The sequence below is a fragment of the Onychostoma macrolepis genome, chromosome 18 (assembly GCF_012432095.1).
Source record: "Onychostoma macrolepis isolate SWU-2019 chromosome 18, ASM1243209v1, whole genome shotgun sequence".
Taxonomy (NCBI): Eukaryota; Metazoa; Chordata; class Actinopteri; order Cypriniformes; family Cyprinidae; genus Onychostoma; species Onychostoma macrolepis.
Window position 1 is genome coordinate 31,576,165 of NC_081172.1, and position 27,438 is coordinate 31,603,602.

Here is a 27,438-nt window from a genome sequence, read left to right on the forward strand (position 1 = left end):
CTGAAATGTGGACTGAGAGTCAATAAATCCAATAAAAGCCGCAGAATATAGTGCCTTTGGGTAGATGTGTGACTGTATGTGTTTGTGTGTGGGGAGACTGCAGAGTCATAAATCAGAGTTTATTTGCATGTTGGAATCCATTTTAGATTCATGGCATCATGCATAAGAAGCATACACTTGCTGGGACAGGGGTCGCCGATGGGGTAACCCTGCGAACTCTGCCAGCACTATGTCCCTCTCAGCATGCTCCTTCTCAATGGGGATGGATGATAAGTCAGAAGGGGGCCCGTGCATATGTTTTGACACCCCCTGCACAAATGGGATGCCCTTTACGCAAGTGACCACCATAATCCAAAGACATTCTCAGTCAACATTTCATAGTGGGTCCAAAGTAGGCACAAGTTTGGGCTTAAGCTTTGAGCCCCCAATTGGTTTGTCCAAGGGCTCCATGTCAGCCCTATCTGAAGTAGCCAATATGAATCTCTTATAGAATCTGACAGGGGACAATTAATTGATATGGATCCCATTTGGGACCCAAATCTCAAGCCCACATTGTGCCTACACTGAAGCGTGGGCTGGGAGTCAACAGATCCAACAGAAGCTACAGCATCTACTGCCGTTGGGCAGATGAAGTGTATTACGACATGTGTGATTGTGTGTGTGTGTGTGTGTGGGGAGACTGCAGAGTAATAAATTAGAGTTTATTTGCATGTTGGAAGGCAATTTAGATCCATGGCATTGTGGCTAAGGAGCCGATGCTTGTCATCTCAGTTGAACAGGGGTTGCCGATGGGGTAATCCTGTGGTCCCCACAATCCCTCTCAGCATGCGCCTTCTCAAGGGAGATGGATGATCAGTGAAGAGGGGGCCCATGGATAATTTTCAGAGCCCCCTGCACCTCTATGACGCCCTTCACGCCAATGGCCGCCATAATCCAATACTGGACTCATTGGTTTGACATTCTCAGCCAAGTAGGCACAGTTTGGGCCCCAAATGAATTTGTCCATGGGCTCCATGTCGGCCCTATATGAATTAGCCGATATGAATCTCTTATAGAATCTGACAGGGGAAAATGAATTGATATGGATCCCATTTGTGGTCCAAACCTCAATTCCATATCGTGCCTACACTGAAACGTGGGCTGGGAGTCAACAGATCCAATAGAAGTTGCAGAATCTACTGCTGTTGGGCAGATAATGTGTATTACGACATGTGCGACTGTGTGCATTTGTGTGTGGGAGACTGCAGAGTCATAAATCAGTGTTCATTCGCATGTTGGAAGTGTGTGGGTAGATGGCCACATGTTTAACCTTGATGTAGTGCTCCCAAAACATCTGCTCACCGCTCTGACGACCTTGCAGAGGGGCAACAAGCAAATGTCCAACTTTATCTCGCTCAGACCCCTGCGCCTCCTCTCTGCGTCTGTACGTACAGTATCTTCCAGTTTTCCTACTGCACTGTGCTGTATCTCACCCTCAGGCTGTTCTTTAGCTAAAAAAGGAGAGAAATTGATTATCCAGCATGTCTAGTAGGATTCCTTCTCTCTCTCGTCGAGTGTTTTTACGCAGTTGCGTAAACCTCAGCCCGCAGAATCCAACTCGATGTGCGCTAGGATGCTTCCACGCACACGCAAGTACGGAAAGGACAAATCCTGCGAGGGGAGACAGAGGAGCAGGGGGCTGTGGGGGAGGAAACATCCTCTCATGCTCACTTTCACATCCCTCCCTCTCTCTCTTTCTCTCACTCGCATCCTCCAGGAGAGCGAGGTAAGGAGGTGGTGGAGCGCTGTGTGAGCCGAGGCAGTGAGGCAGTTGAGATGAGCACATCAGAGCTGGAGTCAGAAAAGAGCGCAGCTGCCCTAACATGCTTCCCTTGACACTGCACAGCTACCTCTGCGCTCGAATGAAGGTAAGTCTGAAGAGAGGGGGGAACGGGGGCTAGAATATCCGTTTCCCGGCTGAGTGCGATTGTGTCACGCGGGCACTATTGAATGGGTCCTAATATTGTCTGTCGCTCTTGAGAAGGAGCATGCTGAGAGGGACAGAGAGTCGGCGGGGATCGCAGGATTACCCCATAGGCGACCCTTGTCCCATTGAGACGGCAAGCGTCTGCTTCTTGTTCAGGATGCCATGGATCTAAAATGCCTTCCAGCATGTAAGGTGGCGTTTTTGCCAGCGTTCTCGGGGACACGTGTTTTCGTGCATTGCAGGAGTTTCACAAGCCTGCCAGTTGCATGTGTGTGCATGCACGTGTGTGCAAGAGAGAGTTTGCACGTGCTTTCACGTGGAGATGCGTTTGCGGTAACCGAATGGTGTTGTGTGCACACTTTCAGAGAGGAAAGTCGCTGGTGTTGATTTGAGTCGTATCGATTCTCTCTGATTCCTCGTTATAGGGGTATTAGTTCTCTCGCCTGGAGCTGCGGCTACGAACTGCTCACATAGAGAGATTTTCCTCCTCCTAGCCTCTCTGGTCCTGTCACACTTTGAGTCTCCAGATAACTCTGTGCTGAAAAGCAGGGAACAAAGCAGCGGCTGCTCGATAAAGGGGAAGATAATAAAAGCCAGCTCGATCGTTGCTTCTAGGAGAGGGAATGAGTGTGAGATTGTGAATTTTTCATAGAGTTTGCTTGCAGCTTGCATACGTAATAGCAAACGTGAGAAATGCGCTGTACGGTTTCACTTTACCTACAGTCATGTCAAGTTTAAATATACATGGAGTTGCCGCTAAAACACAAACATTATGCAAATGCATTCACTATACTGAGCCAATGATGTTTTCCATCCTCTAACCCTATGTTTAACGTAAACTCTCAGCCTTTTAGATTTTCCCTAAGATATTTAGTATGTTTATTAAGCTGTTTCCCTCATGGGGATCGTTGGCTGTTGCTCACAATGGAGGTGATTTCAGGTTTTACTATCCTTGTGGGGATATTTGTTCCCTACAATAGAGGCAAAGCCTGACTCACGCACACACACACACACACACACACATCAAAGCATCTAAATGCAGGCAAACATAAGAAGCGTTCAGCCTAATCCATTTGCAGAATTGACAGTGTTTATCAGAATATACACGTCATTAAAGTCTCTGCTCGCCATGGCACAGTTGATTCTGATGGAGTGACCTCTGACCCCATTAACTTCATGACAGTTCTCTTAACTCTGAGCAAAACAACTGCGTCACACCAAAGGCCTTTCTCAATTGCCTACTGCCAATTCAGAAATTACGAATCAGTGTGAATTACTAAAGGGATTGTTTAGCCAAAATGCAAATTATTTATTCCCTCAAACTTTAAATCGTCCATGGAATATAAAAGGAGAAATTTGGAAGGCTGTTGTTGCAATTGATGTGAAATTAAATTTTATTCTATTTCTTACACAGACTTCAGGATATAGTGCACAGGACATGTGGACAGTTTTTATTATGCTTTTGTATTCTTCTTGAAGCTTGAAAGCCTCCCAATCATTGTAATTGCATGGACAAGAGCAACAGTGCAGTCTTTAAATGTTTCATTTGGTGTTCCATAAAATAAATGAGTTCATATACTGTATGTATTTGGAATGACACAAAGCTGAATATATGATGACAGTATTTAAATGTTTGGGTAAACCATTGCATATTAAGCAAAGCGAGCATAGGAAACTCATGCAGGCCTGGTTGTGCAGCAGAAATATGTTTCTCTGAAGTCATGGTTTGGCACAAGCAATAATTCTGTAGGCTAATGGTTCTTGAAAACTCAATGATTAGTTGATCTCATGATGTGAAGTCCCTTCACATAATTTGATAGTGGCTTACCTTGAAAGAAATTGATTTTGTAAGATGTGCAGACATAACTGTGTTTGCGTGAATGTGCGTGTGGACGTGCATCAGATGGAAGTAAGTTGCACCTCATTTGCTCCCAATGTGCGTGTTCCATTTGTATTGTGTTAGGTAAGATCCAAGCAGAAAAGTCCTCGAGCGCAATCCATCTGCTTGGTCATAATTAGATAAAACTTCAGTCTAATACATTCAGAGTATCGTCATGTCAGCTGCGGCTGGAGAGGAATTCCATTTCCTGCTGCATTGATCTGTATGCTTTGAAAGTATGTGTCTAGCTGTTTAAAGGACAGGTCTGAGATTAAATCTTATGCTGGGTCATTCATGTTAAGCTGTATACTTTGCACTTTTTTTTTTTTAATTAATAAAATATATATATTTTTAAATATTAAACTATTTTATGTTAAGATTTAAGGTAATGAAGGTTTATTTTTATAGCATTAAACAATGGTGAGAAAAACAGGATGTCTAACAATGTAAATAAAGAACTAAAGTTAACAATCAACAATTGTTATCAGAATTTTAATATTTATAATATTAATTTTGTTAAAAAAAAATCTAACTGGATAGAATGTTTATACCACAAAAAATATCAATTCATATAATTTATTGCACTTACTAATGTTTGTTATATTGTTTTCCAATCAGCTGATGTCACTTCCTGAAAGATGATGTCACTGAGGAACTACCTATTGGTAATGAGATATTACAAAATATTAGGTTGGTTGGACATTGATATTGAAGATAAACAAATCCTATAAACAAACAAAAAAATCATATTTATTTATTTATTTATTCATTCATTTATTTAATACCAGCGATATTGTCAAAACAATGTTTTGCCTACAGTGTATATTTTGGTTGGGGGGGGGGCACAAAAAAACACCTGGAATATTTTGTGTTTGAGAATTTTAGCAGATATTACTCAGAGACATGGAAAGAATTGGCACTCAAACCAAAATACTGAAATCATTACATTTGTCTGCCTTTGCATTTTTTATGTATGTACTATTTTCTATGCATTTACTTCTGCCTAACTGTGATGTTGTGATTAAAAAACAAGAACAAGAAACCTTCTTGGTAATACATTGAATACTTAAGAACTACAAACATAAAGACAATTATAAAAGTCACAAAAACATAATCATAGTCAGTGCACAACAAATACGAGCATTATACTGTATATACAAACTAACAAGACTATTAAGACTTAAAAATAAACCAATGGCCAGACTAGAACACATAAGGAAAGGAAACCAGGAACAAAGACAGGAACTTGACCTTTAAGACATTATAAAATAAAAGACATGATATATAACCCATTAAAAAAAAAAAAACAGCTTTGCTAAGTTCAAATAAATTTACAGAAATCAAGGGTTTATGGATATTATCCATGCGCATCTTTGTCAGACATGTCAACTTGGATTTGTATGTAAAACACTCAAATGACAGCAGCTCCAGCAGTTGAAAGTAGGATATTATAACCACTGCTTGTACACTTTGTTTGTTCTTTAATATTTCGCAATGGAATATCAAGGTATTCATTTACAGAGAATTAATTGAGTGATTAGGTATTTTGAAGCCTTTCGGTGTTACCAGTGTTGCCATAGAAACAAATCATTTGTGAGTCTAAGGATGTGAAGAGCTCAGCGTTGAATCCCTGAGTTATGATAATTCTCAAATACGTGAACGCAGCATCACATTTGAATGTAGATCTTCTTTTTACTCTCCAGCCTGTCACCAAACGCGGCCACAGTTCTGTGACATACAGAGCTGACACTAGGAACACAGTGGGAAGTAATACTGCCACATCCTTTAAACCAGCACTCGTAAAACACACGCTGCAATGGAGAATCATTCCTTCACCTTCTGCCTCGTAAACACAGCAAGCCTTACAGGCCGTGTGTGCGGGTGTCTGTGTGAAACTGACAGTGTGCAATAAAAGCCAACATAACAGATAATGAAAAGGGAAGATGAAGATGAAGATGAAGGAATGAGAGGCGTGGCTAAATGGCAGATTTCTCGTTACATTCAGGCCATGCTTTTGCATTGAGATGCATACACACAATGCCACCGGCACACTTATGCAAACAAATCAGAGAACATCTGATGTTTATCTGAAAGAAAACAAGCTCGCGCCTTTGCTAAATATAGCATGTATTGATTTATAAGCATGAAAGAATGTGCTTGGAGAAATATTACAAAAAACACCATCAAAAGTTTTCCAGCTGCTTTGTTTTAGCAGCATACAGTCACTGCAATAAATAGACGTCCTATTTGGCTGTTCAGCAAAGAGACAAGAAATGTGAAAAACTGCAGTGTGTATGTGTGTGTGTGTGTGTGTGTGTGAGTTTGCATCTGTCATTCAGAAGTCAAGAAGGTGATCAATGTCAGATCGATGCAGCACTATATACTCAGGTCACTGTTGCAATACTAGAAATGTCAGAATTTTGTTCTGTGATGCTTTCAATGACAAAAGAGCATCGTTCCACCTGGCCTTTTTCATTACTTAAAAGTGCTTTTTGCAATTCCACTTGCATACCTCCTGTGTCAGTCAAGCAACTGAAATTTATTTGTTTAGATGAGTTTGATCTATTTTTTTTCACCCAAAACTGCTTGTAAATGTATGCAAACATGTTCAAAGTTATGTGGTGCAAAAAACATACAGATGCGTCAAGGTCAACAAGCTTCTTACAGTGCAATCACATTGGCGAAATGTTGCAGGTCAAAAAACTCAATTGTCTCTTTTCAATAGTGTTGGGGAGTAACTATTTACATGTAACGGGATTACGTCATTTAATTACAAAATAAATGTAACTAATCTGTTACAGTTACTGAGGAAAAAAAATGTTAATGATTACAAAATAAGTTACATCGGAATATTTTCATACACATACAGATATGGTTGATTTCTTTCCCAAAATTGCATTGACTGCTTTATAATATGAGACACCAATGTTTCAGGAGTTTAGGATACAGAATAGGACACATGCTTCTTCAATATGGGTTTATGCATATGCTTTATTTTTCAAGATTTATTTTAGTTTTTTTCTTCCCCGAGGCATTGTTAGATGCCAGCCATTCCTGTCATAGCTACGCAACGATTTTATTTCAATACAGCTGTTCATTTTTAGCTTATGTTAGTTCAGGTCCATTAAATAATATTAAACATTAAGTTTGATTTTAACAATCTGTTTATAAATGTAAAGATTAACATTGCAGTTAATAAAAACGTCATAATTATTATTATTTATTTATTTTTTAGTTCATGTTAACTATAGTAGTAAACTAATGAATCAGTAATTTAATATTTCAGTATTTTAACAACACATTCACGTGTTTACGGTTCTCTGATGTTGGTTAATGGAATAATGTTTAATTGTTAGTTCATGTAGTTATTGTAGTTGGCTAATTGTATAGTCTAAATGTTTCAGGCTTGTTTGTTGTTGACCCATGAATGGAAATGCAAACAGATGGCATCTTATAGGTACCACAGACCTCCTTGCTCAACATAGAGAATAAGGGTTTTAATTTCCAGTATAGTGAACTCAGATTTACAGTGTGTTTGTGCAGAACAGATGGCCTGTCTTCAGGAGGATCTGCCTGCAAGTGAACGCGCTCAATTCTCCTGCGCCAATCATCATCATATCCCGTGTGCTGACATTTTGATTATTTCCAAGAGATTCCCCAGAGATCAGAGTCCATTATCGCTGGATTATAAGTGTTCCCAAAAGAAAAAGGATTTAGCATTTTCCGTTTGTGCTCCGCTTTATTGACAAACCCCGACTTAAGGTGTTTTAAGCGGTCGTGTTGAGGCAGTGATTCAGTGATTCCGGAATGCTAATTAGGGCAGTTCGACGCGGCGCTCGCTTTGGCAGACTCGATGCTGCAAATCACTTCAGGGAGCTGACAGGCCATCTGATAAACACAGGAGAGAGTGTCGAAGAGCCTGTTCTCTACTTAACACGACCCACCCACCCCCCACAAACACACACACACACATCCAGTAAGGACCGCCTAGAGTGCACGGCCTTGTTAGCGCTCTTGAGTGAGTGTCACTGGACCAAAGATGTATGCATTCACGCACACCCTATAAAGACTTCTGGAGTGGGTGTGATTTGGCCGTCCATCTGAACTTCCTGGAGCATCACTTGCGTTGGTGTAGGACTGCGATGAAGGTCGCTGTCACGGCGCCAGTGCTCCAAAGACAGCGGCCGGCTTAGTTTCAGCCGCTGCTATTCCTGTCACTGATAGGACGAGACGCACTGCTTTCATTAGGCTAATTGTCCTTAGTGTGGACAGGATGTCTGCTTGAAGGCTTGGTGTCATTCAGAGCGATAGGGACGCTCATACACACTTCCACGCCTGAACACACACGCAGGCGAGTGAATGCAGTGCTGGCAGCGAGCCGCGCTGGATGCTGTTCGTTCCAGGGGCATTTTAACTCATTTGCCCCGACTAACCTCAAAGTGTCATAACCATTTCAGATATAGACAGCCGAGCCATCGTCCCGCTCTCTCCGCTGTGCATGCATGCACGTCCGCACACATTCACACTCACACCGGAGACGATGCTGCAGCGATGACATTGACGAAGTGTCCGAACGAAGGGTACTGTATATTACAATATCTCATAAGTAAACCCTAATCCTTTAATTGAATGTTTGCGGTTCTCTGATTTCCATTAATGGTAACATGACACATGGGTAAACAAACTCAATTTTTCATTTGCAATTAATTTATTTATTGTGATTTAATTGTTACAAAGCACCTTGAGTTCCCTCTAGTTTGGGAGGGACAGTGCACCCACAAATATGCAATTTAGCATGATTTATTAACTCGCATGTCATTCACTATACATATGACTTTATTTTTTTTTTCTGTTGAATACAGAAGATGAAATTTTTTACATTTTGAAAATATTTTCCTTGCAACTAAAATGAATGCTGTCAAACTTCACAAGGATCCAAAAGTATCATGAAAGTTGTCCCTTGCTTGTGTACTATATTTTACACTAAATAATGCCAGATTTACTAACAGCTTGCACCAGCGCAAACCATCTTTTGGCGTTAAAATAGTAATGTCAGGATTTACTAAAGATGTACAGTGAAGAATTAAAAGCTGAAAAGGCGTGGACACAGTTATTTTTGCACCTGACCTTATTGAATATGCATTTGTAGGAGTTTTCTGCAAAATTTATGGGAGGAGAATATTAAAATGAACTACGTAACGCGATTTACTAATGTTTGAAACACACAAAAAAGCATGTCTTAAACTATTTTGCACTTGAACTGGCTACATTTGTTGTTGCTAAGAGGAGGCACCGCAGAGAACAGAGAGCGCCTGATAGAACGAGAAGATTTTTTTCCACACGTATTAATTTATTTGGAAAGCCAGGAAAACATATTATCTGAATCCGAACATATCCTTACGATAATTTGTGCTGCACTTGGTAGACTGCGTTGGTCATTATGGAAATGAGATGTTGCGTCTGTGTTCTTTAATTTGTGCATTGTCAGTAAATTTCCACGCCCGTCGGCGCTGTTTTGGAATTGCGCTCTAATGCTAATTTGCCCTGTTTAGTAAATCTGGCCCTTAGTCTGTTCCACATACACTTATCTTTTTTCTTCTGAAAACCTGAAAACTTGCAGCACACGTCAATTGACGACTTTTATAATACTTTCATGGCGTCCTTTTAAAGCTTGACAGCTTCAGTTCCCATCCATGGTAATTGCATGCAAAAACATGGGAACTGCCTTCAAAATCTTTTATGTTAAGCAGAAGAAAGTAAATCATGTCGGTTTTGAAGGACACGAGGAAGAGTAAATTATGACAGCTTTTTCATCCCTCGCTGAGCTATGCCTTTAAGTAGAAAGTGTATATGTAAAGTGCATATGAATACGGCATCAGTAAAGAGTGTAGTTTGGTAGGGAGTGCAGAGGGAAATTTACCCATCAGGCAAAACGAAATTTAGCTAAAATAAATGTTGTGAGAGTGAGTGATGTGTCTGGATTTTCATTCAGCTTAATTATTTCCAGGTGTGCTTTTGGTTACACTTCATTTCGATAGTCCACTTTCGACATTCTACTAACTATAAGTAACTTTGAAACTACATGTCAACCACATGTCAACTAATTATCATACAGTTGCAACTACATGTCTACTAACTCTCAGCAGGGTAGGTTTAGGGTTAGTAGAATAAGTTGACATACTTGCAAAGTTTCTCATAATCTGAATGCTGTATGTTGTGGACCCATCAAAATAAAGTGCTAGAAGATATTAAGCAGACAATCTACTAATACTCTAATGATTGCTAGTTGACATGTAGTTGCAAAGTTACTTACTGTTACTAGAATGTCTAAAGTGGACTATCAAAATAAAGTGTTACCGTGATTTTTGCAATTGTTCACAGGTATAAAACCAGGGCTGAAAATGAATGCTCCCCAAGTGCCAAATGTGAGTAAAAAGTGTTGACTAGTAGAGATGAAACAGTGTTACATGACAGTTGCCCAGTAACTAATGATAATCGTTTTGATTTATATAATACTGCTATCACTACTACTACTACTAATAATAATAATAATTCCAATTAGATGTGTTTCCCCAGTTTGTCCTGCGTCTTTTAATTCAAATAATGCACATGCAGTTTCATGGCTAGTAAATATATATATATATATATATATATATATTTATGGCTGGTAAATTTCCTCAAGTCTGAAGCCCTTGGCAGGTGTTGCAAAATGTTAGTTTAAGGCCCTGTAAAAACAGTGCCATCAATGAAAAAGGCACATACAGTATATTATAAATTCATCATGATGTTGCAGGGCATTCCAAATGAACTATTTATTTTTAACTTTTTCAGCTTCTACAGAAGTCCTTGTTCAGAGTGTAGGCAGCAGTGAACACTGCATCGGCTGTGTGAATTGAACACAGCTACAGAAATGCTAAGGTGGAAAGTCTAAGTAGAAAGCTTACTACTACAGTACGTCTTCTCCATTCAAAAGTCTGGCTTGTTCAGTTTGTTTTGATGACTCTTCAGAATTGCTTACTCCTTCAAAAGAAAAAGGGAAGAGAGTGAAAATCGCGACCCTGACTGCAGGACATGGATGAATGGACTCGTATCTGAGTAGTAAAATGCATTGCTGCAGCAAGAGCTCTATTCCTCCCCCACCAGTCATTACTCTCCCATGCGTTTGAGTAGATCTGGTTGTTGGACATCACTGGTACTGCAGTGTGTTGACAAAACACGTGGGTCATTCCCCAGACATTGCAGGAAATGTCTCTCTTTGCGATAAACCAGCTGTTCCTATTTGTTTAGGGGGGGTTTAACAGCTCTGCAGTCTGATGAGAAATCCGCAGGTCTAGCAAATGAAGTGTCTCCCTGATCGCTGCGCTGATCTGCTCTAAGAGGCAATGATGTAGGTGTGAGAGCATGAGCGAGGAACTCCGACAGCAGCTGAATCCTCCAAGCAAAACCGTACCATTGAAACACTAATTAGTATTGATACAAGTGCACGCCTGTGGTGTCTTACTCACGGGAAAGAGATCACCTTTCACTGTGAAAACAGGCTGATGTCGACAAATTAAGCAGCAGCATGTTTGCAGTGCAATTGAAGCAGTCTGACAGCCACACATTAATGTAAAAACTTGATGCCCACGTTCTCCAACATTAAAATATATCGTGGCAGAATTATGTTCTGTTAACAATTCTCATGCATGCATTGATCCATTAATTCAGACAGCACATTGTATAAGAATACTCGACTGATTACCACTATTGAATCATGCTGAAAGTGTGATTCCTGAACAAATGATTCAGTCTGTTCTTTTTAATGAGTCAAAAAACATACAGCGCAGTAAGTCACCTGAGCATATGACTCTGACGAGTCAGTTCACAGTGTGACCAGTGCAGTCTGATTATTTAACAAATGACTCATATGAACTGATTCTTTAGTGAAAAACAAATCCCAAGTGCTGATTCACAAATGAATGACTCTTGAAATCCGGGTCTTTTTATTTAATTTATTACATACCGTATGTAGGTGCACAGCACTCAAATGGGTTGCTCGTAAAACTATGCATTATAATTGTTGTTATTAGTATTTTATAAAAATAAAATTAATAAAATATTACCATTTTTTTTATTTAGAATTATTTATCATATTTGTCTCTTTTTAGTTTTATCCACGTTCTATTTATTGTTAGGGTGCATTTATTTGTATGCATTTATGCTGTTAAAAGTCAATAAAAGTAAATGTATAATTTACACAATTTATAGTGCATAATTTATATTGTTTTACATTTATTTATTATGCATTTTCCCCCAAACATTTCTTACTCGAAAGTACTGATGGAATCATTGACAAAACTGTTAAGGAACCAAAACCAGAATCATTAAATATAAGCTTCTCTCTCTCTCTCTCTCTCTCTCGCTCTCTGTTGTGCCCTCTGTCTGGCTTGCAACCAGACCCAAAACCACAAAAAGCATGCTACTCTAAAAGCTTGATAAGGAGCTTGTTACCTCTTCAGAACAGCAAGATAAGCATGAGGGAACGGAACGGCTCTGGCTCACCTCACCAGCGTGCAACCATCAAAGTCATATGGAGTTGCACAGGGACCGTTTTGTCATAAAATGTGGAAATGGCAGAGGAGGGGACATTGCAGAGGCCTGCCGTCTGTCTGTGATGTATTCTCCATGTGCATCTCGGATGCGGGTCACGTCAGTGTGCCCTTTCACTGCAGACCTGTCAGTCAACACTGTATTCCTGAGTGGATGGCGGCTCTGACGTGCCATCTGCGCGCAAGCAGGGCCGTGCAAATAGGGATGAGTGATGTCACTGCAGTAGAGTGGAATTAGACAAATAAGAACGAGGGTCAAACAAAGGACTCGAATCTCCAGTGAGGCCGGCCTCCAATTCCTGTAAAATTTTCACTACTGTTGTCAAGTACAAATTGAGTTTAGCTGTTTTGCAACAGGGATTCTTTCTAGGATGTGCTAATTAGTCAGAGATCAGCTGTTGCCCAATACAGCGCCAGGTTTTGTGTGTTTATGTCTACACGGCACTGATTATTTAATTCCCCCACCGTGAGGGTTATTTTCTCTGAGCTGAAAACGTGTGTGGCCGTTACAAGGCATGGAAGGGAAATATGCACCAGCATTTGTGGTAATTTGCTCCCGGGGTTCATCAGTTCACCTGATTACTCTACATTGATTTACTCTCCTAGCTGATCAATACCTATTTTAAGATCTCTTTTTGAAAAACCAGTGGGGGGTTTGTAAAATATCCCCCTAAATAGGCTGTACTTTCTCTGGTTTTCACTCGCTTTCTCTATATTTCAGAGGAGACTCCGCCATCATTTGTCTGAAAGTTATTTAACTATTATCCTAAACAGCTTCCAGAAGAATTAGGGAGTGCACATGGCTAGCATGACTTGCAGATGGGCTGTTGGGGATCATGGGAGTTTTTCACTGTCATTAGGCACCTTATGTAAGCGATTAGCATAGATGAAGCTGTGTGACATTACCGACAGGAGCACAGGTGCAGTGTGGGAGTGACCAGGATCTGGAGCTGAATCATTGCTTAATGCACCATGTCATAACATCTGAAAGTTAAACTAACCAAAATCCAGTTTTCCATAACAAAGACGTGTTAATGGAAACAAAACATAGGTACAGTAAGCCTACAGCCCTGCTCCAAAATCAAGGGCATGTAGGGAACCTGATAAGGCACCGTCGACATTTTGTTTTACATTATTTAATTGTATTTTTTAACATTATTTATATTTTATTTTATTTGTCCAGAGTTGATAAACTCTCTTAATTGTCACTCTTATAAATGCAGAAATGTTTCAATAAAATACTTACAATTGCAATTAAAATGGACTATTTCCAATTCTAGTACACTGAGAAAAATGATTTTGTGGTGAAGTAAATACTACATAAAAACAAATGTAATTTCTACATTAAATAATTTAGTTCAGGCAATAATTAAAAAAAAAAAAAAAGTAAATTCTATATTATTTCTCAATTTAAGCTTGTAGAAATTAACATTTCAACGTATAAGTATATTTTACTTAGAATTGTTTGTTATGTTTACAAGGATTCTTTAAGTTATGATCCCGTTTTTCCCATCATGCACTGGGGCATGAATAATTAAAAAGGTAAAATTTTTCACTGTTTTTGAGTTGTATTTACACTATTTTATGGTTGCTTTTGTTGTTAGGTTTAGTAACTTACTATTTTGTGACATCTGGATTTCATTTTCTACTCAAAAATGACCCATTCATACTCATACACTATTCACTAATTGTTACCGTCATTGTGTATGGTGTACCAGGTTTTGAGGTCTCTGTTACATTCGTTAGTAATTGTTTTGGGTGGACATATTAGTTTAAAAGGATAACAAGCTGTCTACTTGTTTACTGACAGGTTTGTAAGTAAACCACATGATTTCATAGCATGCTTTTTTTCCCCAGTGTTACATTGTTTAAATAAATTTTATAAACCGTGACAGTGCAGTAAGCAGACCAATAGTTGAAGATCTAAAATAAGTTAAAATGTTATTTAGATTCAACTCAATTAATTACATTTTTAATATAAATGAGTTTAAATGTTAAGTTAACACAATGTTGCAAGTTTATAAAGTTCATACAACTTATTTTGGTTCCTTAACCGTTTTGTCAATGCTTCCATCAATACTTTCGAGTAAGAAATGTTTGGGGGAAATAAGTTCATATAATAAAGATTATCTTGTTTATTTTAAGTAAAATTGTTCCAAGTTGGGTTTACTTAAAAAGTGTGATGCAAAAATGGTGCATATACATTTTAAGAAAATCTAACACATCAGTTTGACCAGTGTATATTTGTGTGTCGCTATTTTTTATGCTTGTTGTATTGTTAGTTTAGCGACATGCTAACAGCAGACTCGAGGCTATTTGTTGCTGAGTTGCTGCCCTAACTAGACCTTTTCAGATCGGTTACTTATGAGGTTCCATTTCAGTTTGGATGCTGTAAACAGCAAGACAGCTCAGTAGGTTTTGAAACCGAGCCTACGCTACAGCAGTACTTTCTGTTCAGGCCCTATCTGCTCAGAGCCCAGCTCGATAGCTTTGACAGGTGAACACTAAATGTGTCAGAATGGAGATAGTGAGCTGCCAGAGGCAGCGAGGAGCACGCAGAGGTGCTCACCCAGGTTGGCGTTTCTTCTGTGTGTATGAGGGAGAGTTTGACTGGATGACGGAGACAGCAGCAGCAGCTTTCATGGCGTGACGGTGCTGATGCAGTTAGTCTTTTGGGAGCAGGGAACAGCTGAGACTGCCAGTCTGTTTTAGGCACAAATTAAACTCAATCCGCACACTCAGAAAGTACATCTCCCTTGTGAGCTTTGATTTAATCCTTCAAGTAACCATCGAAGATGTTCCCCCAAAGGTGTCCGTGTGTCTACGACTTGTTCCATCCAAGTCATGTCATGTCATATTTAAAATGACACTCTATTTAATGTGAGAACCTGAGCAGTCAGGTTTAGTTTTTCTGTTTGCCCATTAGAAAATCAGACAGGCATGGTTGAACAGCTTTCCCCGTGGCGTTTGACATGATAAATATGTTTACTCCCCTAATTGAGAGAGGGTTTGACATTAGCTGATCAGATTAACCCTGATTTTGAATGCGCCTTGTTTGCTCGTGTGAATCTATAAACAGTGGTAATCCTAAAACAAACCATTCAATATTCCTATAGGGCACAATAAATCCATGTAATGACGTTTATCCATCTGAATGGGATAAGGGTAATGTATCAAGGCTTAGAGTGGTAAATCCCAAGGTTCATTGAATGAGCATCCATTAAAGGTGCACTCAGTAGTTTCCCCTGCTCATTAAAAGTAAAACATGCTTAAAACCATAGCGTGGTTATTTGTTATACAGTAAGTAAGAGCAATCAGGTTATGTTATTCTTTTGTGTTATTTATCTCTATTTCAGGTTTGCAGTCGAAGCTGAGGATGGCAGGAGATTCTCGCGTCCACATGGACCACGACATGGAGATAGGAGTGACTCCAAGAGAGGTCAGAAGTCCCCACTATCACTTTCAACTTCAGTAATGTTAAGGGAGTATCTACTGTAACCACCACGTAAACTTGAGAATTTAGAATATACAATAAAAATGAGAAATGTATTTATTTCATGTTTTTAATATTTGTTAATCATTAATCCATCAAAACAGTGGCCTTCAAATAAATCATAATGTGGGAGATTGAAACTAAAGGAACCCTAAACCAGTGGCTGATTATGTTAAGTGCTTAATTAACTGAAATTCAGACAATTGTAACTTTAAATACCATTTTTTAATCAAACATTTTTGTGCTCTATTTACATTCTCATTGACAGCCAGGACATTGTATAGTGATCAATATATTGGGCTCATTATATAAAATAGCTGATTACACAATGCTCAGTCAAGTATTTCAGGGAGCTGTGCAATAACTAAATACTATACTTATATATTTATAAAAGTGAATATGTTATGTACAATTTTTTTAAATGTATACATTGAAATCATTTATTTAGACATATTTAATACATGCTAATACATGCATATTTTTGACATGACTTGAATGATGAGGGATACTGAATAATAATAGCTAACTTGAAGTACAAATTTGGAGGAACACCAAATATTGGAAATTGGCTCTAGATGAGGGTATTTGTTTGCAATGTTTACAATAAGTATTGGTTTTATTTTTTACCCAATATTTGGCTTTATCTGACAGAAAATAGGGGGCCGCAGGTGTGTACGCAGCAGGAGGTCTCCGTGTGCTCCAGTTTCACATAAGTACTTTTAGGCTTGCCTATAACTGACTGCCACCACTTTAACATGATACCACGTTTCAATTAACAACCAAGCACAATCTTCCACGAATGGAAAGACAATGTGCCAATGTGTCCTTGTCTCATGTGGAGGGCACTGTGTTATGGACTTGGGAGGGGGCAAAGATTCTTATCTGGGCTTGCCAGTATCCCATGGGGAAGAGGAAGGTAATGGGGGAAGTGTCCCATGGAGCTGGTTTAGAACAAGGAATCAAAAATGGACTAGAGCCAAGATAGAGAGTCATGGGAGAGAAAAAAACAGCAATAGAAAAAAAAGAAAAAGCCACCAGTACTCCTACGTTGCAGTAATCTGCATGTTCTGTATGTGCTGAGACGTACTGTGATAATGTCATGACAGTTGCAAAGATATCAGAGCACTCCCATTGTTTGAAAGGAACAATGTGAACGTACCTTTGCTTGATGTTGGCAACTGTGCCATCCACAATGTCATTGTCTGGCTTACAGCAGCTTAGTGAAGAGATAGAAGAGGCAGATGGGAGCTATTGATCTGGCTTACAAAATATGTTGAATGATTCTGATGGGACTAGATTGCAACACCAGAGGACCTGTAGGAAGCATCACATCCTGCATGTATTATGCCTCTCTAGCAGTCTCCCTAACACTGATGCTTAATATAGGCCTACAGGTTCAGACTTGCTTATAATGTAGCCCGTTTTATCATCATCGCCATCATTTTGAATTGAGTCCTTATCCAAGAAGACACAGCTTCTATGTCACATTGATCTTGTAAACGAATTTGTTACTTATCTCTCTACCTCCTTACAGCAGGTGAAGAAACTCCCAAAGCACCTGAGGGAAGCACAAATCCCCACAGATCGCACCCACCTCATCTCTGATCCTGTTAAGAAACCCCGCCAGCGCTACGTACAGAAAGACGGCAAGTGCAATGTTCATCACGGAAACGTTCAAGAGACCTATCGTTATCTCAGCGACCTCTTCACAACACTGGTCGACTTACGTTGGCGCCTCAGTTTCTTCATTTTTACCTTGGTCTACGTGGTCAACTGGCTCTTCTTTGGGTTTTTGTGGTGGCTTATTGCGCTAATACGAGGAGATCTTCTACACTCAGATGAAGAGGGCTGGACCCCTTGTGTTGAAAACCTCAACAGCTTTGTCTCGGCTTTTCTCTTTTCCATCGAAACCGAGACCACCATTGGCTACGGCTATCGTGTCATCACAGAGAAGTGCCCAGAAGGGATTATACTTCTACTGGTGCAGGCCATCTTGGGGTCCATTGTCAACGCCATGATGGTGGGCTGCATGTTCGTAAAGATCTCGCAGCCCAAGAACCGAGCAGAGACGCTGATGTTCTCCCACAAGGCCGTGATCTCGGTGAGGGACAGCAAGATGTGCCTGATGTTCAGAGTGGGTGACCTGCGGAATTCGCACATTGTGGAAGCGTCAATCCGTGCCAAACTCATTCGTTCACAGCAGACGAAGGAGGGAGAGTTCATACCGCTCAACCAGACAGACATCAACATTGGCTTTGACACAGGAGACGATCGCCTCTTCCTAGTATCGCCTCTCATTATCTCCCACGAGATCAATGAGAAGAGTCCTTTCTGGGAGATGTCCCGGGCACAGATAGAGAAGGAAGAGTTCGAGATTGTCGTCATCTTGGAGGGCATGGTCGAAGCTACAGGTATGTTCTCCTTGACATCAAGCAATTCAACTGTTGACCTAAAAAGTGTCATAGTCTCCATGAGTAACAAATGACAGTTTGAAGCTTTGCATTAACCCTAGAAACTATCAGTCTTTCGCAATTGCTTCAAGGAGCAAGTTGCGCATTAACTGCCAAGCTCTGTAGAGCAGTTGACCTCAATGAATTTTCCATGTTTTTTTGCGGTAAGCGACAGACTTAGAGGTCAGTCATTTAAATATACAAAACTGCAACACATTAGTCATTTGCTGACAGTGCTGAGTCATCCCTTCCCTAAGCATGCTGACTACACAAAATAACATTCAAGAACTGACAAGAAGATAAATGTTTCAATATTGATGCTAAGGCTATATTTCCAACACATGAGTCAAGGTGGGTTTGAGAGCCTCTTGTTGTCTGGCTAGCCATGTCCTTGCAAACCTGTCTAGGCTGGAGTTGTGTAAAGAGGTGAAAGGTGATGAAAGTACTCCGGGTATGTTCCACTCTGCTGGAGGGGATCCTTTGGAAAGCTTATTGGAGCAAAAAAAATATTTTTTCCACTCTTCATTTTAATTAACGTTGTTCCAGTTCTCAGGTCAGTGAAACTCAATAACGGTCAGGCAGTTCAATGAGAAAACTGCTTTTAAAATGTCTTTGAGAGCACAGTTTTGCTATTATACCTCAAGACATTTGGACTAATACACAATCCATAACACAGCAGAGAGCCCAGGGTGCTGTGGCATTCAAATTGATTATTAATAATGCTGTTGATGTTGATTTACTGTAACAGTTTGTTCAATCTGCATCTAAATTTGAGTCCATTACCTTAAAAATTAGTCATAGTCTGCTTAACATAATCAAATGCAAAAATTCATTTAAACACAGTCTGTACAAAGTTAACCGATACTGGTGTGATACCTGTGCTTCAGCAGCAAACATGCGATATGAATATATGAAAGTGAATGGATTATCTAGATATATTATTCTCGGCTACTGTTTGGTTGGCCTTGCAGAACACTGTGTGCGATATTGATTTGAGTAGATCTCCTTATTCTCAGGGCTGTTGAGGGAATAAAGAGGCCTCCGTTGTCTAACGTGTCTACACTAATTGCAGATTCATTCCCAGGCTGAAACATTTCCCATGGTTTATCAGATATCTCAGGTGAATGTTTGCAATTCAAATTATTTATTGGGCGTTTGTCCAAAGAGAACTTGCACTGCTAATCTAAATCCAATTCATTATACATGCTTCCCTGTGAAGGCATCCTGTTCTGTGCTTGTTTTGCAGTGAATATCAATGAGGACTCAACAAAGAAAAGGTGAAAAGCATTTTATGATGACATTTTCCTTCACATATAATGCAAAAAAAAAAAATAATAATAATAATTTAAAATAGCACATTTAGAAGTTTTTGTAACACAAACATGCAACTGTTATTGACTGAAATATCCAAGGACCTAATGGAGAGAATTTAATCTTACACTAACCTTGCTCTGTGCCATAGATGCCATACGACATATCAGCAGTCTCCTCAACCTTCCTATCACTTTGAAATGTTTTCCATTTTCCGCTGTGAAGATGTGCATACGTAAGCACATGTCAATAGCTATGGGCTATGATGCATTTGATCTACTAAAGCCTTGTAAATTATGCCTTTGACAGATGACCAGGTATAGATTAGGGTGCTACAGGCCAGGATAAACCTACAAATAGGAACGCTGGCCTCTCTCAGATCGAAGTCTACTCCCACTTGCTAATGAGGGATGATGCCTTCCTTTTGATGTGCAGTAGAGCGCTAATGACCTGGTGAGTGCAGTAAGGTCACAAACAACCTGATGTCTGATTTGTAGAATATAGCAATGTTTTAATTTAGTCCTGGCATGTGACAGGTATGATGGATAGCCACATTGGTCTAGTCTATTATTTTTCCAGTACTGAGGGTCAGGAGTTCTATAGTGAGTCTCTTGAGTACTACTTGCAATTTGCATGAACGTGATGAGACTCTGATGATGGTTAATCAGATGTAATTTGCATAATTTAATTGTTGCAACATAAGCGGTTTTCATTTTTGAAATGCCTGATCTTGAGTGATATAATCACGAACAACAGCTTTTCCAGGTTCATCCCACTGCAGAACATGACATGCAAACATATTTGATCCACTCTGTTCCAAAAGCTAGTGAGCTGACTACATAGGCAGAATTGTAAAGCATCACGGGCACGCTTCTGAAGCAAAGGCGCTTTGATTATGCTACCTTCTAAAATGACTTTTTTGGAAGCATGAGAGTCAAATTGCTGAGAAGGCAAATGCATTGCAATGAAATGCTGATTGTAAAAATAACTCTTCAGAAAGATGCAAATACTTTTTGGACCATTTTACCACACATCAAACACTTGCATTGTCAATAAAACTCAATGCGTTGTCAGTCAAGTCTCAAAGTGAATCTGAATTATGAAGCACAGATTTGCTTCCAGATTTGCAGATTGGTTATTTCAAACTAGCTATTATGCAGTACAGTTAACAATGAAAGTTTAGAAGCAGGTCGGGAATGTCTAACAATATGGATTTAATATCAGTTGGTGTTAGTGATCAAAGATCTGCACCCCTATTAGAGAAAAATAACCTGTCATTAAATGCTTGTCTCCCCGTCAACATGATGAATGCCTGAAACACAGCAGCCCATTGAGTGCTCATAACTAACGGCATCTACTAAATATGTCCAGTGGCATTAAGATAGGCTTATCTGTGTTTTTAAGTAGCGTCCATTAACTTTCCATTCATTTTGCTATTAATGAGTCTCAAACCCATAGATAAGAACTTGCTTCGAATTAATGTTCTTTAACTAATATAGATTTTTAAAGGCCAACTTTATGAGGTGGTGTGTTGATTAAGAGATGAACTGTGGAGGCAGTTTGAAGGTTATTGATGTGTGCTTGAGCAGTTTAAATTTTAACACTGACTATTAGTGCCGGATTTTTATTTAAAGCTCAAACAAACCTGTAGAGAATTCTGGTGTCCTCTGAAAGCAGTGATTTTCAGTTCTACTTCTAGTTTGCCCCACTAGAAGCATTAGATAAGTGCTTGTTCAGTAACCATATAATTAGTGGATTGAAACTTTTTTACGGATTTGTTTAATTACCCAGGCGTATTACATTTTATTTGTTATAAAACGGCTCTTTTTAAGTGTACTAATCCATGCACAGTGAGACAAAGATTTCAACACACATATAATGCATAATGTAGTATATTAAAGCTAAATTATGAGAATGACCATGACAAGGAGAATCGTGCAAGGTTTTCCTGCATGGGAACACAGCAGTTCCCATAATGGTGCTTCTTATCCTAGGAGAAATGATAGTACTCATATGTGTCAGCAGATTTCAGTGTCACCGTTGTTCTCCACAATTAGACTTAGGAACCCCTGGCCTTGAGGTGTTGTGCCCTTATTTATAGATTAGAAAAGCATCAGTGCATGAAACCGGCCATTGCTAGGTTATTGAGATCAACCTCTCCATGTCTTTCTCTTTCACTCACACACACAGAAAGAGAGAGAGAGAGAGTATAACGCAATGCTAAATGTGTTACACTCAAACCCACACAACATTTCTTCTCTAAAACATGACACAAAAGCAGAGGGAGTCAGAGAGACTCAGAGCACTGAGTTCATTTCAGTTTCAATCAACGCTACAATGTAGATCATTGGTTTTCAATTGCTTTTGCTTCAGGATCCATTTTTACATCAAGGGGTGAACCAACACTCTACCAAATTTGTTTATACAAAAGTAAGCAAAAATGTTAATAAATACTTATAGTCAACTTTTTTTCTTTTTTTTTTTTACTATAAGTACATTTTAGCTAACTTTTGGAAATGAATTAATATGTAATATAACATAATATAATATATTAAAATGTAATTGTCAGTATAATTGTCCATTTGACAGTTTAACAGCTTATACAATTACTGTATTGAAAGCTCACTGTATTATGTGGAGTAGAGTATTATGAGCGAGATTGACTGAGCAAGTGTGATTACCTGCATCTGATACAGCGTTCATTCTTCAGCTCAATCTCATTCCACACTAAAACATTAGTCTGAATGTCTGCTGAGGAAAGCGATATCTTTGTCGTACAATACTTTCATCTGTTAAGGTTGATTTCCGATGAAAGTACTGCTCAGTGCATTTGTTGGCCGCGTCTTATTTGTTGATTTAAGTAAAATTAACATGCTTGTTTCCAACAGCGTTTCAGTCTTTTTCAATATAAAAGTCTTTACTGCTGACTCTCTCATAAAAACAGTCTCTTCTCACCATCTAATGGTGGAACAATGTAACTAAAATCACCATCACGAACACACACCGTTTCTCAATGCTAAATACTATTATTAAATAGTACAATTATTTATATAAATATTATTTATTGAATAATAATATTTTATAAACAACAACAGCCATCATAAAATTTGCTGATCAATTCAGTCAAAAGTACAAAGGCAGCGCTCTAATATAGAGAATTATAAAATTTACATAAACATATAACATTATATTTTGCTCTCAGCCAAAAATATTTACTCTGGAACAAAAAAAAAATGATCGATGAGACCAAACACTGTCCGTTAAATTCACCCAAAATTAATTATATCTCATGTTTAGGCCTGTAGCCAGCTATGAGGTCACCGAGGTCCAGACCTCTGTAAATGTTTCATGTTCAAAAATAAAATGAGTTCTCTGAATGACTAATTTGCTGTTAAACTCCTCATATGAATTTCTGCATGGCATGTATAATTCAGTTTAGACAGTTTGCAAGAATGTTTAGCATCTGAGGAATGAACATGATCGCTGCGAGATGCTGCGGAGTGAATGAGGCTTGAGAGAGTTGTAATCAGTTGTAATCAGCCTCCGTGTTGCCAGATTATCCGTTTTTGGATTTGTCTTTTCCACTTAATTTGACACTTTAGAAAGTTAATAAAGTAGGACGTTGCAATTTAGGGTCACGGATATCTTTATCTTATCTTAATTGCAAAATATTTAAAATAATTTCAGTTTATTTTTATTTATTTATCGTTTTTTGTTTGTTTTAATAGCAATATCTGGCAACAGTGCATCGCTGCTGTAGTGCCGAATTCTGACCCCCGCCAGATTATTATCCCCCTAGTATTGGTAGGATGGACAGGTTATTGCTGACAGGATAGCGCATTCAGTAAGGGAAACGCAAAAAATATCATGATATTATCATTATAACGTTATCAACGTTGTCAAAAACAGTAGCATTTAACACTAGTACACAGATCTGTAGAACAAGTAGGTTACAGAATGAAATGAAATACACAAACACTAGCTATGAAGAAATCTATGCTATGTCATTCATTATAGTAGTGTAATTTTCACAAATCATGCTAAAAACATTCATAAGAGCACTAGACAATGTTATCAGCTATGTTACCCCCACCCACCCCCAGACCTCACTAATTTTCACAGCCTGGCTATGGCCATGCTCATGTTTAACCACTATAGAGACATCAGAGCTAGCAGCAAATTCCATCTGGCCGAGGTGAGGCTTCTCTCGGTGGGTTCATGAGTGCTGAATGGCCGCTGACGCCCTGGAGCTCACATCCATCTCACGTCGTTGTCTTTATTAACAAATCATATATTTGAAGTCTAAACAACTAATTGTCCCCTAAAAACTACATTCCGTGACACAAAAACATAAAATTATAGTGGATTTGGGCAGAAATACTGCAAGTGGAGCGATACAATGATTATTATCGATGATGATGTGATTACTTACGGCCGAATCACAGCCGTGCTGATATACAGCCATATCGCACTGCTACTTGTGTGATATTGCTCAACCTGTCCATATTAGTATCAGCCTTATTGCTTTAGTTTCTATAAAGCTACAGATGAATTTGCACCACAATAGCATAGAGTGTGACTGGACACATTACCTTTGACATCAATAATAAATAATCTGTTAAGAGTCTCCAACTTTTTAAAAGCATCTTTTAAGACTATTTATTTTGTTACCACTGCAGAATTATATTATGAATTGCAGAAGCGTTTTGTAATTAGCATTTACTTTGGGTCGTGACGCCCCCGTTGAGAAGCACTGACGTAGATCGTGATGCTGTTGGCTTTAAATGCTAGAATGGTGTAATTCTCCATAATCTGTAATTACAGTTTTATCTATAATATATGGCATCACTGACTATTTTACCTATAAACATGAGGTTTTAGTCTCGTATTATTCTTCATGTTTTGCTAAAACATAAATGTAGTGATTAATAACGAGGACTTTTCCATAATTACAGGTCTGCACTAAAATTACTGCATGATTTTGAGTTTCCATGATCCCTTTCAGGGCAAAACACAAATTGCTGTAACAAAGTAGACGCAAGACATGCATACAAATTTGGGGAATTTCCTTTCATCCTCTAGTTGTTTCAGAGGATGTGTATAATTTGCTCACGTGAAAAGATAATGATCATCTTGAGGTTATTTATTTATTTATTGCATCCTGTGTATGAAAAGTGGACATGACGGATATGGAAGTGGGCGGCACACAGCACATTAACTTAGGTTTACATGACAACTTGAAGTCATGGGGCAGCAATTCTGTATCTCGCTGTGTTCAAACAGCTGTAACTGAAGACACACGTAGTTACACACTGCACCAAATATAAAATGAAATATGCCGTTTGATCATTGTAATCCCTTTGGCTTCCAGCTCATGCTACATAATGTCACATACTCAAAACTGCTCAGAAAAGGAAATGTAAAACATTCAGCCTTACAAACAAATTCATCTCCCTTTGGCACAAACTCACAATTGGTTAAGAGTCTGAAAACTGTAAGCAGACGCAGCAACCCATGCGGAAAATTTGTCATTCATTGAATCATTTAGGCTATTATATATTGAATTTCTCGAAGTCTTGTTTTATTGGAATGTCCTTTGTGTGTACAGTCTTTTTTGGTGAGTATAAATATATATAAATAAATAATATATATAAAACCTTTACTCTGTTGATTTATGAAAATGCAAATAATATGCAGCAAAGAACCGAGATTTTATATATGCAAGTCTTACTTACCTGCATATTAGCATTTTCATAAACCAGCAAAGTTTCATATATATACATGACTTGATTCAATAAATTCTGAAATGTAATTACCACCATTAATTGTATTTTTTATTTTTATTTTTTGAATGTTTTTTTTTATCAGTAACTCATTACAGATAGAAGAAATCATTGTAATGTTGGAATTATAGTGACTGAGATACAGAAAAAAAAAACATTGTTTCTATTACATTACTGATTTTCTGAGCTCTTTCTTTTCTATATATATATAATGGAGGGCATACAGTAATTCAGTATTGTGAAATGCAGCTCACGAACAGATACGGCCCATATCTCACCGCAAAAGCTTGTAACTCCAATATCATCTGACCTGTACAGCACTGTAAACACTGAGAGCCTCATAAATTATTTCTTTCTCTCCCTCTCTCCCCTCCTTCATTGCTGTGTGTGTGTGTGTGTGTGTGTGTGTGTGTGTGTGTAAATAACCGTGTGCACGTGTTTTTGTACGTACCTACATGTGTGTGTGTGTGTGTGCGTCTGTGCCCATATTGCTCTCCACGTATCCAGGCATGACGTGTCAAGCACGCAGCTCCTACCTGGACTCGGAAGTGCTGTGGGGCTACCGCTTCACCCCGGTGCTTTCTCTGGAAAAGGGCTTCTACGAAGTCGACTACAACAACTTCCACGACATATACGAGACCAACACCCCAACCTGTAGCGCTAAAGAACTGTCCGCTCGATTAAAAGAGAGTCCGCTCCTGCCTCACCTGCCGCTCCTCAGCCCCGACCTCAGGCAGCACACAGACCCCTTCTCCAGCCAAACCACACGAGATGATCAGGAGAAAGACGACGAGAAGCCCGCGGAGACCAACAACGGCTCTGCCAACCGTTTGGAGGAGAACCCTTGAGGGAAACCTTGCTCCGAATTGACTCAAGGACTCAGTCTGTAGAGACTGGCAAGCTTCTTTCCCCTCGCATGGAGAAATATCCTTGCAATAGCCATGCAATACGACCCCCGATTCCTCTAGAGAGCCGAGCTGATGTGTAGATCGAGGTTAGACGCACAAACAGATGAGAATCCGTATATATTTATACACCTGTGCATACTACACATATTTTAGCTTTATAAACTCTGTTGTGCAGATTTTCATGGTATCAGTCAACGCCCTGTACCTCAAGGACAAAATAGTAGCCATATACTGTATGACCCAGAGGTCAAACCCCTTAATCTAACCATAGCAAATAAGCTTTAATAGAATCCCAATGCAAAGACTCTTAGGAGCCGAACACAACGCTTGCGTGTTTAACCACCGCGAAAACCCGCGACGTTGGTTTCTTTAAGCTATTCTATTGTATGTTTTATCTGCATTATAATTATGCATTATAATTATCAATTTCCCCTTCATAACGAAGTGCATGTGTTTGAAATTGATGCAAGATGGAAGCTGGGAAATGTACCAGACTAAAGCACAACTGCTGCAGTGCACTAAAATAACGGCGACGAATGGAAATATCGCACATGCATTGTCTCTGTGAAGTTCAATCTTGCCCAGTCCACGCTCCTGGACTCGTATTTCGTCTCTTATCACGTTTGATTTGTGTGCAAGTTTGAGGCCACGCGCGTGAGACTGTCAGTCGCATTTCCGAAGAACTGTGTTTCAAAGCATGAACCCTAAGGCAAGTTCTACACACTTTCTAAACAGGGTATTTTCTAAGGCATGCAGACTTCAAAAACTCAAACACTTTCTACAAAAATTGTACAGTTAAATTCTGGGTTAAGGTGAGAGGAGAGCTCCATTCACAGCAGAGACAACGGTGCAGTATTTTAAAGATGCATTTTAGAGGAAACTCACCTATGACAAGTCATTTTCACAGAATAATATTATATGCAGGCTATTTACATAAATAAAATAAATAAAGAAACTTATAAGGGAATACTGTTGTTTTTTGGTCGGTTTGTTTGCTTTGTGTTTTGTACATGGGGAATAGAGTAAAATGCTCAAAAAAACAATGTCAAATGCAAGAAGC

At 39.1% G+C, this 27,438-nt stretch overlaps 1 protein-coding gene across 7 annotated transcripts; it reads left to right on the plus strand.

The window, feature by feature from the left end:
• Positions 1–1,766: 1,766 nt before the first annotated feature.
• Positions 1,767–27,338, plus strand: kcnj5 (potassium inwardly rectifying channel subfamily J member 5). Of its 7 annotated transcripts, none has more exons than XM_058752397.1 (4): positions 1,767–1,907; positions 15,790–15,872; positions 17,461–18,337; positions 25,978–27,338. In XM_058752397.1, exons 2-4 carry the CDS (start codon positions 15,810–15,812, stop codon positions 26,316–26,318), a joined length of 1,281 nt encoding a protein of 426 aa, XP_058608380.1. In that variant the 5' UTR covers positions 1,767–1,907; positions 15,790–15,809; the 3' UTR covers positions 26,319–27,338. The 7 variants fall into 7 exon arrangements, with proteins under 7 accessions (XP_058608380.1, XP_058608383.1, XP_058608382.1 ...); XM_058752400.1 differs by lacking the exon at positions 1,767–1,907 and adding an exon at positions 10,723–10,796; XM_058752399.1 differs by lacking the exon at positions 1,767–1,907 and adding an exon at positions 14,193–14,247.
• Positions 27,339–27,438: the final 100 nt, after the last annotated feature.

Excerpts from the sequence above, each read along its gene's own strand:
- kcnj5 (XM_058752395.1), top strand. The coding sequence starts at position 14,952 with ATGGAGATAGTGAGCTGCCAGAGGCAGCGAGGAGCACGCAGAGGTGCT. Across the intron at positions 15,873-17,460 it reads TAGGAGTGACTCCAAGAGAG|CAGGTGAAGAAACTCCCAAA; the intron begins GTCAGAAGTCCC and ends ACCTCCTTACAG. Across the intron at positions 18,338-25,977 it reads GGGCATGGTCGAAGCTACAG|GCATGACGTGTCAAGCACGC; the intron begins GTATGTTCTCCT and ends CCACGTATCCAG.